This window comes from Hemitrygon akajei, chromosome 2, assembly GCF_048418815.1.
Source record: "Hemitrygon akajei chromosome 2, sHemAka1.3, whole genome shotgun sequence".
Taxonomy (NCBI): Eukaryota; Metazoa; Chordata; class Chondrichthyes; order Myliobatiformes; family Dasyatidae; genus Hemitrygon; species Hemitrygon akajei.
Window position 1 is genome coordinate 188301070 of NC_133125.1, and position 18139 is coordinate 188319208.

Below are 18139 nucleotides of genomic sequence, written 5' to 3' on the forward strand. Positions count from 1 at the left end.
CTTTCAGCAGCAGTGCAGTGCAGAGACATAACATCACTATGAATTATAAAATAAATAGTGCAAGTGAAGGAATAATGGGGGAATCAGTGGGAATCTGTGTGTCATCCCCGGCACAAAGAAGATGGTTGTGGTGTTTGGAGCCGATCATCTCAGCCACAGGACATCTCTGCAGGAACTCCTCAGGACAGAGTCCTCGACCCAAACACCCTCAGCTGCTTCCTCAACGACCTTCTGTCCATCGTAAGGTCAGAGGTCGGGATGGTCACTGATGACGACACAATGTTCAGCACCATCTGCCACCCCTCAGGTAATGAAGCAGCCCACAACACAAACGCAGCAAGACCTGGACAATATCCAGGCCTGGGCTGATAGGTGGCAAGTGACAATCACACCACAGTGTCAGGCAGTGATGTCTGAGGAAGAGATCTCTGAGAATCATGAGAATTGGGAAAATTGTTAAATATTTAAACTAGGTGCCTTACAATCTGGGGAATGATGGTAAAATTAATTAGACCAAGGGAGAAGGTGACTGAGAGGTGACGATATGATAGTCAGGTCAGTGATTAGACTGTGGACGTGTTCAGTCAGCAAGGTGAAGCTCACTGGATCAAAGGTAAACAGGTGGAGGTCGGATCGCAGACCACGGCAGGAGAGTTTATCATCAGATAAGGAGAGTCACGGCAGGAAAACAGAGTCAGAAATGAAGACAATGAATTACAGAGAGCATTGGGAAATGACTGTCAGTGAGATAGAGAGAGACCACATAGAAATAATCAAAGGCCGAATATTACAGAGAAATGCAGGTTTCTGATGATTTTTTGTGAAATCCGCATGTCACCATTGTATAACAGGAACCCGTAAGATCATTGACTCAGTGGAGTATCTTTGAGATCACACTCGAAGTGTTCCCCGATGTTCACTGTAACAGGGTCTGAATAAACTGACTTGTTCCCGAAACTCACCACCGCTGTCTGGCAGGTTCTTTCTGTGCTGTTCCATCTGAACCGTGTTTAAGTGGGAGACTGGTCCCCACACCCACAACCCAACCCCCAGTCCCTCTGTCCCTCGAGCTGCTGTTGTGGACGCTGCCTGATGAAGACTGTCAGACTCAGCGACGTGGAGATTGCAGAGCAACACACTCAAAATACTGGAGGAACTCAGGGGGTCAGGCAGCAGCTGTGGAGAGGATAACAGTCCTCGTTTCAGACCGAGACCCTTGAGCGCTGTTTATTCCTCTCCATATGCTGCCTGACCGGCTGAGTTCCTCCAGGATATTGTGTGTGTTGCTCTGGAATTCCAGCATCTGCAGAATCTCCTGTGTTTGTGAGTGGAGATTCCAGCCCAGTGCCCCTGCTCTCTGGGGCTGACGGGGTTTAGAAGACAGGCAGGAGGAAATCATTTCCTCACGTGGACCCTGTTCCGAACAAGTGAGACCGGACCTTTGGAGCCGGGCCGTATGTGGTGAAGTCAAGCAGGGAAATGGAAATCAGGAGTTGAATGTTTTCCACACTGTGACGTACAATGTCCAGTCCTGTGGTGATTCCTGCTGCCACATCTTTGTCATCGGCACAGCATCAGTCTCCTCACAGCAGATTCCCTCCACATCCCGTGTCCCATACCATTAACTGATTTAATAGTTGCTATAAATTTACATTATTCACTGTTTTTACACTTCAGTCTCTCTTTAGTCCTCCAGCTAAACAAATCGTGCTTTTGGAGAAACACCGAGGGTCAGGCAGCAACTGTGGAGAGAAATGGGCAATTGACATTTCGCGTAGAGAACCTTCGTCTGGACTGTCTCAACCCGGAATATCTTCTGTCTATTTTTCTCCACAAATCCTGTCTGACTCGCTTAGTTCCTTCCAGACTCTTGCATTTACAGTCTCTTGTGTCTCTGTTTTCAGGACTTGCGCTTTCAGTTCTGCCGTAGACTGAACCAAGCTCTTCTCTCCGGCTTTATCTATGTTAGACTTGTTTAATGTGTTTCTGATCTCTGCTGTGGAAATGAACACGATTCCTGCTAACTGAAAAGGAACATTCATTCCCGAGACTGCAGCGCCCCTGGTGGACATTCCCGGTAACGCAGGGTTCAGCAGCTCCCCGAAAGTGAAAGGACCCTGAACCAGGAAGTGCCGGGAGTTAACATGGCTTCGAAAGGACAGGTCGAGAGTTTAACCGAGGAGGCAATTTGTCCCATCTGCCTGGATTTCTTCACCGATCCGGTTATACTGGAGTGTGGACACAACTTCTGCCGCTCCTGTATCACACGGTGTTGGGAAAGGGAGGAGAGAAACTCCTGCCCGGAATGTAGAGAGGAGTTTGCAGACCGCACCCTCAGGGTCAATCGGGCCTTGGCAAATCTGTCTGAGAAAGCTCGAAAACTAAACCTGAATCCGAAAGAGAAGGAAAAGAAACTTCACTGCGAGAAACATGAGGAAGAACTGAAGCTGTTTTGTGAGACGGACAAGACTCTGATCTGCCTGATCTGTGCGACTGCGCGGGAACACAAATCTCACAACTTCACGCCGGTTAACGAAGCCGCTGAAATCTACAAGGTAAAAATAACCAGGTTTTGATCAACTGTTTACTTAGTTGAATATTTTGGTCTAATGTCTTCACTCTCTGATTCCCAGGGTCGGGTTAAATCTTCCTTAGACTCTCTCACTAAAAAGAAATCGGACTTCGAGGAAATGGAGCAACAACAGAAAGAGAAGATTTCTGGAGTTCAGGTGAGGCTCCAGAGCAGAATTTACAAATTCGCTTTGTAGTTTTGTTCCCTTTAATACAGAATAGCAAAGTATCGCAGCCCCAGTAACTTGGGATCGATCCTGACACCTGGAGCTGTCTGTGTGGAGTTTGCATGTTCTCCCCGTAACCAGTACCTTCCTTTAGCCGACATTGCATGGTTGGACGGTAAATTGGCGACTGTAATTAACCTTGTGACGTTGGGTGGTCTGTGAATCAGGTCGGGGTTAGTGGGTCAGAGACGGAGTATATGTTTCAGGGAGACGTGGGGGAATGTGATGGAGGGGATTGTTCTGAGAACCCGCATCGACTTTAATGGGCAAAAAGAAATAACACTAGTCTTAAATAGTAAACTAGCCTCTCCTTTCATTGACAGGAACAGTCACACAGCCTTCAGTCCCAGATCACATCCCATTTTGCTGAACTGCGCCGGATTCTCACTGAGAAAGAGCAACGCGCACTCCGAGATCTCAGGGAAGAAGAGGAGAGGATTCTGAATCCAATGGAGAAAAATCTTCGAGAGATTCAAGAGAATTTAAATTCCATCCAGGAGGAAATCTCAAAGTTACAGGAACAGATGGATCAACAAGAAAATATCACATTCCTCATGGTGAGAGATTTCAGTTTGGTTCTGTAAAAGTGCCCAGACACAAAATGATGCATTTTATCACAAATTCTGTAGCTGGAAACTGATTTCCACCGTGTGGACATCCTGACTGTTCAGAATTGTCATTGTCCCAAACCGGCCTCCCACAACATCTGTACATCACAGGACAGTCTGCAACCTTCTCGGGAATGAGTTACTCTGATCAGAGCACTGAGCTGGTGATTGTTTCTGTGATTCCCACGTATAATATCCCCTGAGACTCAAAGTAACACCCAGTTACAGTCACAGGATGTGAGTGTGTTTCTAATATTCTCTTCACCACATTTCTTGTGGGATTTATTAACAACCAACTGATGCTTTATCTTTAATTATTGGTCTCACACAAGCAGAAATATTTTCTCCACTCCCATCCCATCAAATCCATTCGGAGGTTTAAATTCCTCCATCTGATCCTCCCTGACATCATATCCAGATAAAAATACACAACCTGTCCAATCTCTCCTGCAAGTTCCATCCTCTGAGTTATGGTATAAATTTCATACCCATTCCTTGTACTTTCTCCCGTGGTTCTCCTCTTTCTCCATTCATTTCAGTGGGAAAGAGTTAAGTGGGAATTTTCAGCAGCTTGTAATAACTTGTCTCAGATTCCTGCTGTTCGAATGCCGACGGTCAGTCTCAGCCAATTGAGATCTGTGTTTTATTTATTTCAGGAGGAAGCTCGTCGGAAGAGAAGGTAGGACATGGTCTTTCCTGAAACTCTGTATGGATTTGTAAAATAGTTCAGATATCACTGATGTTCAGTTTATAACCAGATGTATAATATTTACAGGATTAGTGATGATGCCCAGACATTGTCAGTGACAGACGGTGCCCTACTGGTTGAAAAATTCTATCACCCCTATTTGTTCGACATTGCATTGGGAGAAGCGTTTGACGGCATTAATCGAGGTAAAACATACAGATTCATTCCGGCACCAACCCCACCTGCCGGGAGGCATCACTGCCACATGGTCAGCTGGCGATGTCAGACCCTTGAACACACCAAACTAGGGACAATATACAAACAATTCACTGATCTGTTAGGTGAATCACTGCATCCTGATCCCATTTGCACTGGACAAACAAGCCAATGCATGAGTTTGAATCCTGACATGGTAGCTCTGGAATTAATATTTCATTAATGTCATTAAAGAGGATAAAATCTGGTATCACTGTGGTGACAGGGATTGTCAGAAAAATACACCAGTCCTTCGAGCCACTCACCCTGTCTGACCTGTCCGTGACCGCAGTCTGATTGACTCAGCTCTGCCCCCTGCTGGACTCGCCAGTCTCACTGTTGTGATCAAACCACCACATTGAGACTGAGCCCGGACACACCAATCAGCATTGAACTTTTCCCTCTCACCTTCCGTCTCTGCCCTCTAGTTCTGGACTCCCCTGGAGTTCCCTGGTGTGACCTTCCAGCCCTTCTTACGGCAGCACCTGAGCCACCCTCCAGTCTTCCAGAAGCTCACCTGTGGGGAAATGTGAAGCAAATATATCTGCCAGAGTCTCTGCAAATTCATCCTCTGTCCTAATGAGGGGCTGTGGGGAGAGGGTTTGTGGGAAAGGGGACCCTTATCGCCCATATTCATCCCCCTTCACCTTCTGTTTCCATCTACACACACAGTTCACCACAGGCTTTCCACCCCTCCCCCATCTGGTCCTGGTTCCATCTGCCATTCATCTCTCCCCTAATGGTTCCCATTGTCATAAACAGGAAAAAGTCTACAGATGCTGGAAATCCAAATCAACACACACAAAATGCTGGAGGAACTCAGCAGGTCAGGGAGCATCTATTGTAATGAATAAACTGTTGATGGTTTGGGCTGTGATCCTTCTTCAGGACTAAAATTGAAGAGGGGTGATGCCAGAATAAAAAGTGGGGAGTGGGGAGAGAGGCTAGCGAGAAGGTGATAGGTGAAGCAGGGGGGTGGGAAAGCTAAAGGGCTGGAGAAGAAAGAATCTGATTGGAGAGGAGAGCGGACCATAAGAGAAAGGGAAGGAGGAGGGGACCCGGGGAGTAGTGATAGGGAGGTGAGAAGAGGTTAAAGGCCAGAGTGGGGAATAGAAGAAGAGGGGAGGGGATGAGAAACATTTTACCTGAAGAAAAAATCAATATTCATGCCATCATGACAGAGGCTACCCAGGCAGAATATAAGGTGTTCTCCTCCATCCTGAAGATGGCCTCATCTTGGCGCAAGAGGCGGGAATGGGAATGGACCGACATTTTGGAATGGGAATTAAAATGTTTGGCCACTGGGAAGATCCCCTTTGGGTGGATAGAGTGGAACCTCCTTTACTGATAACATTCCAGCACAGGTTGGCCTTTGTGCTCCTGTTTCTCACCCTCCCACAGCTGTCTCCCACCTTCCCATCTCCCAACTATCCCCACAATCCCGCTCCGACTAGCGATCAAAACTTTCACTGTGTTGGTGTTGGTTACACTTCCCAGTGTCTCCCAACTCCACAGTCCACACTCCCCACCCTTCCGCTACCTGGAGCATCGTGCCTGCCATCTTTCACCAATCTTCAGTCCACAGTCACTTCAGACTCCTGTCTCATCACTCCCCTTCTCCTCTGCTCAATCTACACCCCTCATAACCTTATATATTTCTATCAGATCACCTCCCAGTCCAATTACCTGCTTTTGGTCCGCATCCTTCTAAACCTCCCTGTCATCATTTCTCAGTCCCAGGGCTCAGCTCCTCTTCTGTGCCAGTTCCACAGGGTCCTCAATTCCCCCGTGTTACAGAAGATGATCGACCTCATTTTCTACCACATTACAGAAGCAAATATGCTGCAGGTCCTAAAATGCAGAAAGGTCGATAAAACCCCAGGTCCTGATCAAGTGTATCCCAGGACATTGTGAGAAGCTCAAGAGGAGAGTGTGGGGCCCTTTTGGAGATATGTGTGTCATCGATAACTACGGGTGAGGGGCCAGAAGACTGGAGCGAGACTAATTTTGAGCATTTGTTGAAGATTGACTGTAGGGAAAAACCTGGGAAGTATAGACCAGTGAGCCTAATGTCAGTGGAGGGTACATTAATGGAGGGGATTCTGAGAGACAGGATCTACATTCATTTGGAAAGGCGAGGACTAATCAGGGAGACCCAGCTTGGTTTTCTGCATGGACGGTACGGTAGCATAGTGGTTAGCACAACGGTTTACAGTACCAGCGACCCGGGTTCATGTCCCGTCACTGGCTGTGAGGAGTTTGTATGTTCTCCCCGTGACCGTGTGGATTCCCTCTGGGTTCTCCGGTTTCACAGTCCAAACCCGTACGGTTGGCAGGTTAATTGGTCATTGTAACTTGTCCCATGGTCAGGCTCGGATTAAATCAGATTGCTGCGTGGTGGGGGTCAAAGGGCCGGAAGGGCCTATTCCGTGCTGTATCTCAATAAATAAATTGCAGCTGATGAAAGTGCAGTAGACATCGTCTCCATGGAGTTTAGCGAGGGATTTGACAAGGTAGCAGAGAGTTAGATCACATGGGATACAGTACAATAGACAATAGGTGCAGAAGTAGACCATTCGGCCATTCGAGCCTGCACCGCCATTTTGAGATCATGGCTGATCATCTACTATCAATACCTGGTTCCTGCCTTGTCCCCATATCCCTTGATTCCCCTATCCATAAGATACCTATCTAGCTCCTTCTTGAAAGCATCTAGAGAATTGGCCTCCACAGCCTTCCGAGGCAGTGCATTCCAGACCCCCACAACTCTCTGGTAGAAGAAGTTTTTCCTTAACTCTGTCCTAAATTCTTATTCTCAAATCATGCCCTCTGGTACTGGACTCTCCCAGCATCTGGAACATATTTCCTGCCTCTTGTCCAATCTTGTCCAATCCCTTAATAATCTTTTACGTTGCAATCAGATCCCCTCTCAATTTCCTTAATTCCAGCATGTGCAAGCCCAGTCTCTCTAACCTCTCTGCGTAAGACAGTCCGGACATCCCAGGAATTAACCTTGTGAATCTACTCTGCACTTGCTCTACAGCCAGGATGTCTTTCCTTAACCCTGAAGACCAAAACTGTACACAATACCCCAGGTGTTGTCTCACCAGGGCCCTGTACAAATGCAAAAGGATTTCCTTGCTCTTGTACTCAATTCCCTTTGTAATAAAGGCCAACATTCCATTAGCCTTCTTCACTGCCTGCTGCACTTGCTCATTCACCTTCAGTGACTGATGAACAAGTACTCCTAGATCTCTTTGTATTTCTCCCTTACCTAACTCTACACCATTCAGATTATAATCTGCCTTCCTGTTCTTCCTCCCAAAGTGGATAACCTCACACTTATTCACATTAAACGTCATCTGCCTAGTATCTGCCCACTCACAGCCTATCCAAGTCACCCTGAATTCTCCAAACATCCTCATCACATGTCACACTGCCACCCAGCTTAGTATCATCAGCAAACTTGCTGATGTTATTCTCAATGCCTTCATCTAAATCGTTGATGTAAATCGTAAACAGCTGTGGTCCCAATACCGAGCCCTGTGGCACCCCACTAGTCACCACCTGCCATTCCGAGAAACACCCATTCACTGCTACCCTTGCTTTCTATCTGCCAACCAGTTTTCTATCCATGTCAATATCCTCCCCCCAATGCCATGAGCTCTGATTTTACCCACCAATCTCCTATGTGGGACCTTATCAAATGCCTTCTAAAAATCAAGGTACACTACATCCACTGGATCTCCCTTGTCTAACTTCCTGGTTACATCCTCAAAAAACTCCAATAGATTAGTCAAGCATGATTTGCCCTTGGTAAATCCATGCTGGCTTGGCCCAATCCTCTCACTGCTATCTAGATATGCCACTATTTCATCTTTAATAATGGACTCTAGCATCTTCCCCACTACTGATGTTAGGCTGATGGACGATAGTTCTCTGTTTTCTCCCTCCCTCCTTTCTTAAAAAGTGGGATAACATTACCCATTCTCCAATCCTCAGGAACTGATCCTGAATCTAAGGAACATTGGAAAATGATTACCAATGCATCCACAATTTCCAGGGCCACCTCCTTTAGTACCCTAGGATGCAGACCATCTGGACCTGGGGATTTGTCAGGCTTCAGTCCCATCAGTCTACTCATCACTGTTTCCTTCCTAATGTCAATCTGTTTCATTTCCTCTGTTACCCTATGTCCTTGGCTCATCCATACATCTGGGAGATTGCTTGTGTCTTCCCTAGTGAAGACAGATCAAAAGTAATTATTAAATTCTTCTGCCATTTCTCTGTTTCCCATAACAATTTCACCCAATTCATTCTTCAAGGGCCCAACATTGTTCTTAACTATCTTCTTTCTCTTCACATACCTAAAAAAGGTTCCACACTCTCACAACCCTCTAAATGAAGAAGTTTCCCCTCATCTTCCTCTTAAACTTTTCATCTTTCACCTTTAACCCATGACCTCTGGTTGTAATCCCACCCAACCTCCATGGAAAAAGCCTGCTTGCATTTACCCTATCTATACCACTCATAATTTTGTATACCTCTATCAAATCTCCCCTCAGTCTTCTATGTTACAGGAATAAAGTCCTAAACTATTCAATCTTTCCTTATGACTCAGGTCCTCCAGTCCCAGCTACATCCCTGGAAATTTTCTCTGTACTTTTTCAAACTTGTTTACATCCTTCCTGTAGGGAGGTGACCAAAACTGTACACAATATCCCAAATTAGGCCTCAACAACATCTCATACAACTTCAGCATAACAACCATCTCCTGTACTCAATACTTTGATTTCTGAAGGCCAATGTGACAAAAGTGTTGGGAACTGTCTCATTGTGTTCAGCGTTCTGTGTAAAGCCCCGGCCCTACGTCCTGTATCCAAGGAGGGGTCCCGGCTCTGTGTTCTGCGTTCCTGTTCTCCCTCGACCCAGGCTCTGTGTTCTGCGTTCCTGTTCTTCCTCGACCCAGGCTCTGTGTTCTGCGTTCCTGTTCTCCCTCGACCCAGGCTCTGTGTTCTGCATTCCTGTCCTTCCTTGACCAAGGCTCTGTATTCTCGTCATGTCCATCTGCCTCACCCAGCACAGGAGTACCTTGCCTAGCCCGGTGCTGGGACTCTCTTGTCCTGTGCTGCGGTTCCCTTGTCCTGTCCAGGAGTCTCTCGTCCCGTCCTGCGCCTCTCCTCGTCCTGTAGCCACGTCTTTTCCTCACCTGGTTCTGGAGTCCGAGCCCAAGTCAAGACCCAGGTTCTGGGTCCTTGTTCAGTCTCTGGCCCCAAGCCCAAGCCCAGGCTCCTAGTTCCCAGTTCCATGTCCTGGTTCCGCTATCCTCGTCTAGTCCTAGCCCAGACCCGGAATCCTTGTCTCATCCGGGGCCTGTGTCATGTCCAGCGTCCTTTCTTCCTCACTTCCCTTGCTTCCTTCTCATGCCCAGTCCTATTCCTGGTAGTTCAGTGTCTGTGTCTTGCTTTTGGGTCCGTTCCCAACCTCCCCCCATGACAATTTTAAACTTGTTTACATCTTTCCTGTAGGTCATTGACTGAACCTGCACACAATATTCAAAATTAGGCCTCACCAACATCTCATACAACTTCAACATGACATCCATCTCCTGTACTCAATACTTTGATTTAGGAAGGCCAAAGAAAAGCTTTTTTTATGACCCTATCTACCTGTAACACCACTTTCGATGTATTCTGGACCTGTGTTCCCAGATCTGCTGTAGAACAGAGTCCTCAGTGCCCGACCATTCACTGTGAAAGACCGACACTGGGGTCCTACCGAAGAGCAACAGCTCACACTTGTCTGCATTAAATTCCAGCTGACACTTTTCAGCCCATTTTCCCAGCTGCTCCAGATCCCACTGCAAGTAATGATGGTCTTCCTCACTGTCCACTCCTCCCCAATCTGAGGGATGAATCCGGAGCACCCGGAGGAAATGCACGAGGTGATAGGGAGAAAGTACAAACTCTTTACGGATGGTGTTGGAATTGAACTCTGAACTCCGGAACGCCCCGAGGTGCAACAGTATTGTGTTATCCACTACATAACCCTGTTGCTCATGGTTTATCCAAGATTACAAGATCCTGGGCCATTGGATGGAAATTGATTTTAATTCAGAGAGATGAGGGTGTTGCATTTTGGAAGGCAAACCAGGACAGGATTTACACAGCAATCGGGGGCCCTGGAGAGTGTTGTGGAACAGAGAGACCAGGAGGTGATTGTCTTCATCAGTCAGAATACTGAGTACAGGAGCTGGGACGTCAGGTTATGAGTGTACAAGACATTGGGAAGGCCACATTTGGAGCAGAGTAACACACACAAACTGCTGGAGGAGCTCAGCAGGTCAGGCAGCAGCTCTGGATATGAATAAACACTCAATGATTTAGGCCAAGGTTTTGTGTGTGTTGCTTTGCATTTCCAGCATCTGCAGACTTTCTTGTCTTTATGATTTGGATCACTCTGTCCAGTGCTGGTGACCTTTCTACAGGAAGGATGTCATTAAACTGAGAGGGTATAAAACAGATTTACAAGGATGTACTCTGAACTCCGGAACCAGCTGAGATCCTCCAGAATTTTGTGTTTGTTGATCGAGGAAAATCCGCTCTCCACGTTGAGGAAAAACCTCGGGAAGATGCCGGTTGTCCATCCTCTGTGTTTGGGTAAAACCCCGGGAAAGGGTCCTGTCGGCCGCACCGCGCGAGTCTCCCCTCGGTCTCGGGGTCGCGCTGCCCGAGTCTCCCCCCGACCCCCGGGGTCGCGCTGCCCGAGTCTCCCCCCGATCCCCGGGGCCGCGCTGCCCGAGTCTCCCCCCGGTCCCCGGGGCCGCGCTGCCCGAGTGACCCCCGGTCCACGGGGCCGCGCTGCCCGAGTCTGCCCCCGGTCCCGGGGCCGCGCTGCCCGAGTCTCCCCCCGGTCCCCGGGGCCGCGCTGCCCGTGACCCCCGGTCCCCGGGGCCGCGCTGCCCGAGTCTCCCCCCGGTCCCGGGGCCGCGCTGCCCGAGTCTCCCCCCGATCCCGGGGCCGCGCTGCCCGAGTCTCCCCCCGATCCCCGGAGCCGCGCTGCCCGAGTCTCCCCCCCGGTCCCCGGGGACTCTCTAATTCTCTGCTTCTCCCCCCAGTCTCTGTCACCCTGGATGTGGAAACGGCGCATCCGGAGTTCGAAGTGTCTGAGGATCGGAAGAGTGTGAGATTGACCGGGACCCGGAGGAATCTCCCTGACACCGGGAAGAGATTCACAGACCGGCATTGTGTGCTGGGATCGGAGGGATTCACATCGGGGAAACATTACTGGGAGGTGGAGGTGACGGGGAATCAGGTCTGGGGTCTGGGAGTCGCCGCAGAGTCTGTGAAGAGGAAGGGAAAGTTCACACGGAGTCCGGAGACCGGATTCTGGATCATCGCGCGGGTTGATGACGTATTGTGGGTTTTCACCTCCCCTGTGTCCCGTCTCCCTGCCGGTCCCATCCCCGGGAGGGTGGGAGTTTATCTCAGTTACGAGTCCGGGACAGTTTCATTTTACAACGCGGAGACCAAGTCCCATCTCCACACCTTCACTGGGAATAAATTCACGGGGAAACTTTATCCTTTCTTCTGGAATGGATATGAAAACGAGTGGCTGAGAATCTGCTCCGGTTCAGCTCCGGGACTGCAAACGGGTCGGGTCCGGGACCGGCGTCAGGAGTCAGTCAGTGTAAATATAAATGTGCGGAGAGTGAAATAAACACGATGTGAGAATTATCGGTCCATTAATTTTAACTCGTTCACCGCATCCGTCAACGGAACAGAAACACTGCGGATTCAGCAGCAGCCGCGGGCGGCGGGTCTTGAGCTCCCCGGCTCCCCCGGGTGCTAAAGTCCACCGGGACTGACAGGGTAACTGGGGCAAGTGGTGGTGGTGCTGACTGGCAGAGGGAGATCAGGGTGAATCTTGGTAACACGGGACATTTTGTGATGGTAACACACAAAGCGTCTGGGTCTCCCACCGTGTCAGGTAACATCTGTGGAAGGAAATGGGCAGGTGAGGGGTAATAGCTGAGGGAGGGGTGGAAATGTGTCAGAAACTCGGAGGTGAGAGGTGTCAGTGACAGAGGGAAGAAGATTTTGCAATCTGACAGGAGTGGAAAGTGGACCCTGGAGTAAAGGGAGGGAGGTGGGGAGGAGTGTGTGGGTGGTGGGGAGATGGAGAGGGTGGGGTGGAGTGTGTGGGTGATGGGCAGCTGGAGAGGTGGGGAGGAGTGTGTGGGTAATGGGCAGGTGGGGAGGAGTGTGTGGGTAATGGGCAGCTGGAGAGGTGGGGAGGAGTGTGTGGGTGATGGGCAGCTGGAGAGGTGGGGAGGAGTGTGTGGGTGATGGGCAGCTGGAGAGGTGGGGAGGAGTGTGTGGGTGGTGGGCAGCTGGAGAAGTGGGGAGGAGTGTGTGGGTGATGGGCAGGTGGGGAGGAGTGTGTGTGTGACGGGCAGCTGGAGAGGTGGGGAGGAGTGTGTGGGTGATGGGCAGGTGGGGAGGAGTGTGTGGGTGGTGGGCAGCTGGAGAGGTGGGGAGGAGTGTGTGGGTAATGGGCAGCTGGGGAGGAGTGAGTGGGTGGTGGGCAGCTGGAGAGGTGGGGAGGAGTGTGTGGGTGATGGGCAGGTGGGGAGGAGTGTGTGGGTGATGGGCAGCTGGAGAGGTGGGGAGGAGTGTGTTTGTGGTGGGCAGCTGGAGAGGTGGGGAGGAGTGTGTGGGTGATGGGCAGGTGGGGAGGAGTGTGTGGGTGGTGGGCAGCTGGAGAGGTGGGGAGGAGTGTGTGGGTAATGGGCAGCTGGGGAGGAGTGAGTGGGTGGTGGGCAGCTGGAGAGGTGGGGAGGAGTGTGTGGGTGATGGGCAGGTGGGGAGGAGTGTGTGGGTGATGGGCAGCTGGAGAGGTGGGGAGGAGTGTGTGGGTGATGGGCAGATGGGGAGGAGTGTGTGGGTGATGGGCAGCTGGAGAGGTGGGGAGGAGTGTGTGGGTGATGGGCAGGTGGGGAGGAGTGTGTGGGTGGTGGGCAGCTGGAGAGGTGGGGAGGAGTGTGTGGGTAATGGGCAGCTGGGGAGGAGTGAGTGGGTGGTGGGCAGCTGGAGAGGTGGGGAGGAGTGTGTGGGTGATGGGCAGGTGGGGAGGAGTGTGTGGGTGATGGGCAGCTGGAGAGGTGGGGAGGAGTGTGTGGGTGATGGGCAGATGGGGAGGAGTGTGTGGGTGATGGGCAGCTGGAGAGGTGGGGAGGAGTGTGTGGGTGATGGGCAGGTGGGGAGGAGTGTGTGGGTGGTGGGCAGCTGGAGAGGTGGGGAGGAGTGTGTGGGTAATGGGCAGCTGGGGAGGAGTGAGTGGGTGGTGGGCAGCTGGAGAGGTGGGGAGGAGTGTGTGGGTGATGGGCAGGTGGGGAGGAGTGTGTGGGTGATGGGCAGCTGGAGAGGTGGGGAGGAGTGTGTGGGTGATGGGCAGCTGGAGAGGTGGGGAGGAGTGTGTGTGTGATGGGCAGATGGAGAGGGTGGGGTGGAGTGTGTGGGTGATGGGCAGATGGAGAGGGTGTGGAGGAGTGTGTGGGTGATGGGCAGATGGAGAGGGTGGGAGGAGTGTGGGTGATGGGCAGATGGAGAGGGTGGGGTGGAGTGTGTGGGTGATGGGCAGCTGGAGAGGTGGGGAGGAGTGTGTGGGTGATGGGCAGGTGGGGAGGAGTGTGTGGGTGATGGGCAGCTGGAGAGGGTGGGGAGGAGTGTGTGGGTGATGGGCAGGTGGGGAGGAGTGTGTGGGTGATGGGCAGCTGGAGAGGTGGGGAGGAGTGTGTGGGTGATGGGCAGGTGGGGAGGAGTGTGTGGGTGATGGGCAGCTGGTGAGATGGGGAGGAGTTTGTGGGTGATGGGCAGGTGGGGAGGAGTGTGTGTCACAAGTTTGACGGGACCAGTCAGTATCTTCCCGAGACTTACACAGCCATGGAAACCAGAGGGTTTCGCTTGTGATCTCCTCAGTCTGTGATGCTCCCTCCCTGGTAAGGATGGGGGGGGGGAGGTGTACCAGAGTGATTCCCCACAACCCCTGCTGGACAGTGGGGAGCGGCGAGTGTGCACTTGGCATCTGTTGACACACTCCGTCCCGACTGGGTGAAAGCAGAGAGTGAGAGCGAATAACTGGAGCAATCCCGCCACCTGCTGGCCAGACCGGGTATAAAGAAAATGATATTTAAGATCCATTGTGTTATTTTCTGCTTCAAGTCAAGTCAAGTCAAGTCACTTTTTATTGCCATTTCGAACATAATTGCTGGTACAGTACACAGTAAAGACGAGACAACGTTTTCAGGACCATGGTGCTACATGAAACAATACAAAAACTACACTGGACCACAGACCTGCCCAGGACTGCGTAAAGTGCACAAGACAGTGCAGGCATTACAATAAATAATAAACAAGACAATAGGCACAGTAGAGGGCAGAAAGATGGTGTCAGTCCAGGCTCTGATATCTTTTTAAATTGACATGTCGCTTGCCGAAGTGGGCCGTAAGGTCGGTCAGAACAAATCGAGCATTCGCACAATAAAGCAGAAAGAAGCTGAAATTTTTCGTTCTGCATATTATTTAGGTCAGAATGACAGACCATGCTCTGATCACTTCGGCTTATTGGAGCTTCAGTAAAAAGTGGCATTGACATTGGAATGGGACTGCATTCCCACACTGGTGTTACAGAGATAATTAATCGCAGAACCATTAATATGAAAAAGAAAATTTGCAGCATATCAAACAGATAAATGACAAATTTTCTGTTCTCATTGATGAATCAAGAAGCCTGAGCATTGAGACTGTCCTAATAGTTTATTTGAAATGTGAAAGTGATAAGGAAGGTGATCCCCATTTTCTGTTTTTAGATCTCATTGAACAGCCTGATCAGAAAGCTGAAACTATTGAACTGTCTCAATAACCATGGGTTTGATGACTCTTACTTGAAACAGAACCTTGTAGCATTTGCTAGTGATGGGGTGAGTGTAATGCTTCGTGTCAAATCTAGTGTTGCTACAATTCTCAAGGAACATTTCCCTGATGTGATAATTTGGCCCTGTCTTAATCACAGATTAGAACTTGCATTAGGCGATTCAGAGAGAGAAGTTCATGGAATAAATCATTTTCAATCATTTAATGGACAAATTGTACTCTGTTTACAGTAGATCACCTCTAAATCAAAAGGAACTGTCTGAATGTGTCTCTCAAGTAGAACAACACATTTACAAAATAGTCTGTGTTCTGGGCACCAGGTAGATAGCTAGCTCGTTTCGAACAGTTTCAGCAGTGTGGCAAAATGATGAAGCACTGTGTTTTTATTTTGAAAAAGCAATGAAGGATGAATCAAGATCTGGGAGTGACAGAAAACCCTGTGAAGGTCTGTTCAACAGACTCTCTTCAGAACAGTTTCTATCGGACTGAGCTCTAATGTATGACACCTTGCATGAACTTGGTTTACTGTCAGAGTGTTTACAGAAACGCACTACTACGATTGTTTATGAAGACAAACAGATCCAACGGAGCATAAGATCACTGCATGGACTGAAAGAGCAACCTGGTACAAAAACTGCAGATCTGCGGAAACAGAATACGAATCGGGTTAATTATCTCTGTTATATATGATGTGAAATGTGTTGCTTTGAGCAGCAGTGCAGTGCAGAGACATAACATCACTATGAATTATAAAATAAATAGTGCAAGTGAAGGAATAATGGGGGAATCAGTGGGAATCTGTGTGTCATCTCCAGCACAAAGAAGATGGCGTTTGGAGCCGATCATCTCAGCCACAGGACATCTCTGCAGGAACTCCTCAGGACAGAGTCCTCGACCCAAACACCCTCAGCTGCTTCCTCAACGACCTTCTGTCCATCGTAAGGTCAGAGGTCGGGATGGTCACTGATGACGACACAATGTTCAGCACCATCTGCCACCCCTCAGGTAATGAAGCAGCCCACAACACAAATGCAGCAAGACCTGGACAATATCCAGGCCTGGGCTGATAGGTGGCAAGTGACAATCACACCACACAGTGTCAGGCAGTGATGTTTTGAGGAAGGGATCTCTGGGAATCATGAGAATTGGGAAAGCTGATAACTATTCAAACCAGCTGCCTTACCGTTTGGGAAATTACAGTAGTTAGGCCAAGGGAGAAGGTGACTGAGAGGTGACGATATGACAGTCAGGTCAGTGATTAGACTGTGGACGTGTTCAGTCAGCAAGGTGAAGCTCACTGGATCAAAGGTAAACAGGTGGAGGTTGGATCGCAGACCACGGCAGGAGAGTTTATCATCAGATAAGGAGAGTCACGGCAGGAAAACAGGGTCAGAAATGAAGACAATGAATTACAGAGAGCATTGGGAAATGGTTGTCAGTCAGATCGAGAGAGACCACATAGAAATAATCAAAGGTCAAATATTACAGGGAAATGTAGGTTTCTGATGATTTTTTGTGAAATCCGCATGTCACCATTGTATAACAGGAACCCGTACGATTATTGACTCAGTGGAGTATCTTTGAGTATGTCAGAGATATCTTTGACCTCTGACCTTACGATGGACAGAGGGTCGTTGATGAAGCAGCTGAGGGTGTTTGGGCCGAGGACTCTGTCCTGAGGAGTTCCTGCAGAGATGTCCTGTGGCCTGAGTATCTGGAGATCTTTGATCTTCCAAGTGTTCCCTGATGTTCACTTTAACCGGGTCTGAATAAACTGACTTGTTCCCGAAACTCACCACCGCTGTCTGGCAGGTTCTTTCTGTGCTGTTCCATCTGAACCGTATTTAAGTGGGAGACTGGTCCCCACACACACAATCCAACCCCCAGTCCCTCTGTCCCTCGAGCTGCTGTTGTGGACGCTGCCTGATGAAGACTGTCAGACTCAGCGATGTGGAGATTGCAGAGCAACACACTCAAAATACTGGAGGAACTCAGGGGGTCAGGCAGCAGCTGTGGAGAGGATAACAGTCCTCATTTCAGACCGAGACCCTTGAACGCAGTTTATTCCTCTCCATATGCTGCCTGACCGGCTGAGTTCCTCCAGGATATTGTGTGTGTTCTCTGGAATACCAGCATCTGATGAATCTCTTAGAGTACAAAGTAAATGGCAGGATACTTGTTAGTGTGGAGGAGCAGAGGGATCTGGGGGTACATGTCCACAGATCCCTGAAAGTTGCCTCACAGGTAAATAGGGTAGTTAAGAAAGCTTATGGGATGTTAGCTTTCATAAGTCGAGGAATAGAGTTTAAGAGTCGCGATGTAATGATGCAGCTCTATAAAACTCTAGTTAGGCCACACTTGGAGTACTGTGTCCAGTTCTAGTCGGCTCAGTATAGGAAGGATGTGGAAGCATTGGAAAAGGTACAGAGGAGATTTACCAGGATGCTGCCTGGTTTAGAGAGTATGGATTATGATCAGAGATTAAGGGAGCTAGGGTTTTACTCTTTGGAGAGAAGGAGGATGAGAGGAGACATGGTAGAGGTGTACAAGATATTAAAGAGGAATAGACAGAATGGACAGCCAGCGCCTCTTCCCCAGGGCATCACTGCTAAGTACAAGAGGACATGGCTTTAAGGTAAGGGAAGGGAAATTCAGGGGGGATATTAGAGAAAGGTTTTTCACTCAGAGAGTGGTTGGTGCATGGAATGCACTGCCTGAGTCAGTGGTGGAGGCAGATACACTAGTGAGGTTTAAGAGACTACTAGACAGGTATATGGAGGAATTTAAGGTGGGGGGTTATATGGGAGGCAGGATTTGAGGGTCGGCACAACATTGTGGGCTGAAGGACCTGTAACG

General features: G+C 49.5%; 1 protein-coding gene across 1 annotated transcript; it reads left to right on the forward strand.

The window, feature by feature from the left end:
* The first annotated feature begins 2144 nt into the window (after positions 1-2144).
* On the forward strand, positions 2145-16350 carry LOC140721687 (E3 ubiquitin-protein ligase TRIM39-like). The gene is made up of 8 exons (XM_073036481.1): positions 2145-2555; positions 2634-2729; positions 3122-3355; positions 4063-4085; positions 4182-4300; positions 11467-12032; positions 15220-15330; positions 16099-16350. Exons 1-8 carry the CDS (start codon positions 2145-2147, stop codon positions 16348-16350), a joined length of 1812 nt encoding a protein of 603 aa, XP_072892582.1.
* The last annotated feature ends 1789 nt before the right edge of the window (positions 16351-18139 follow it).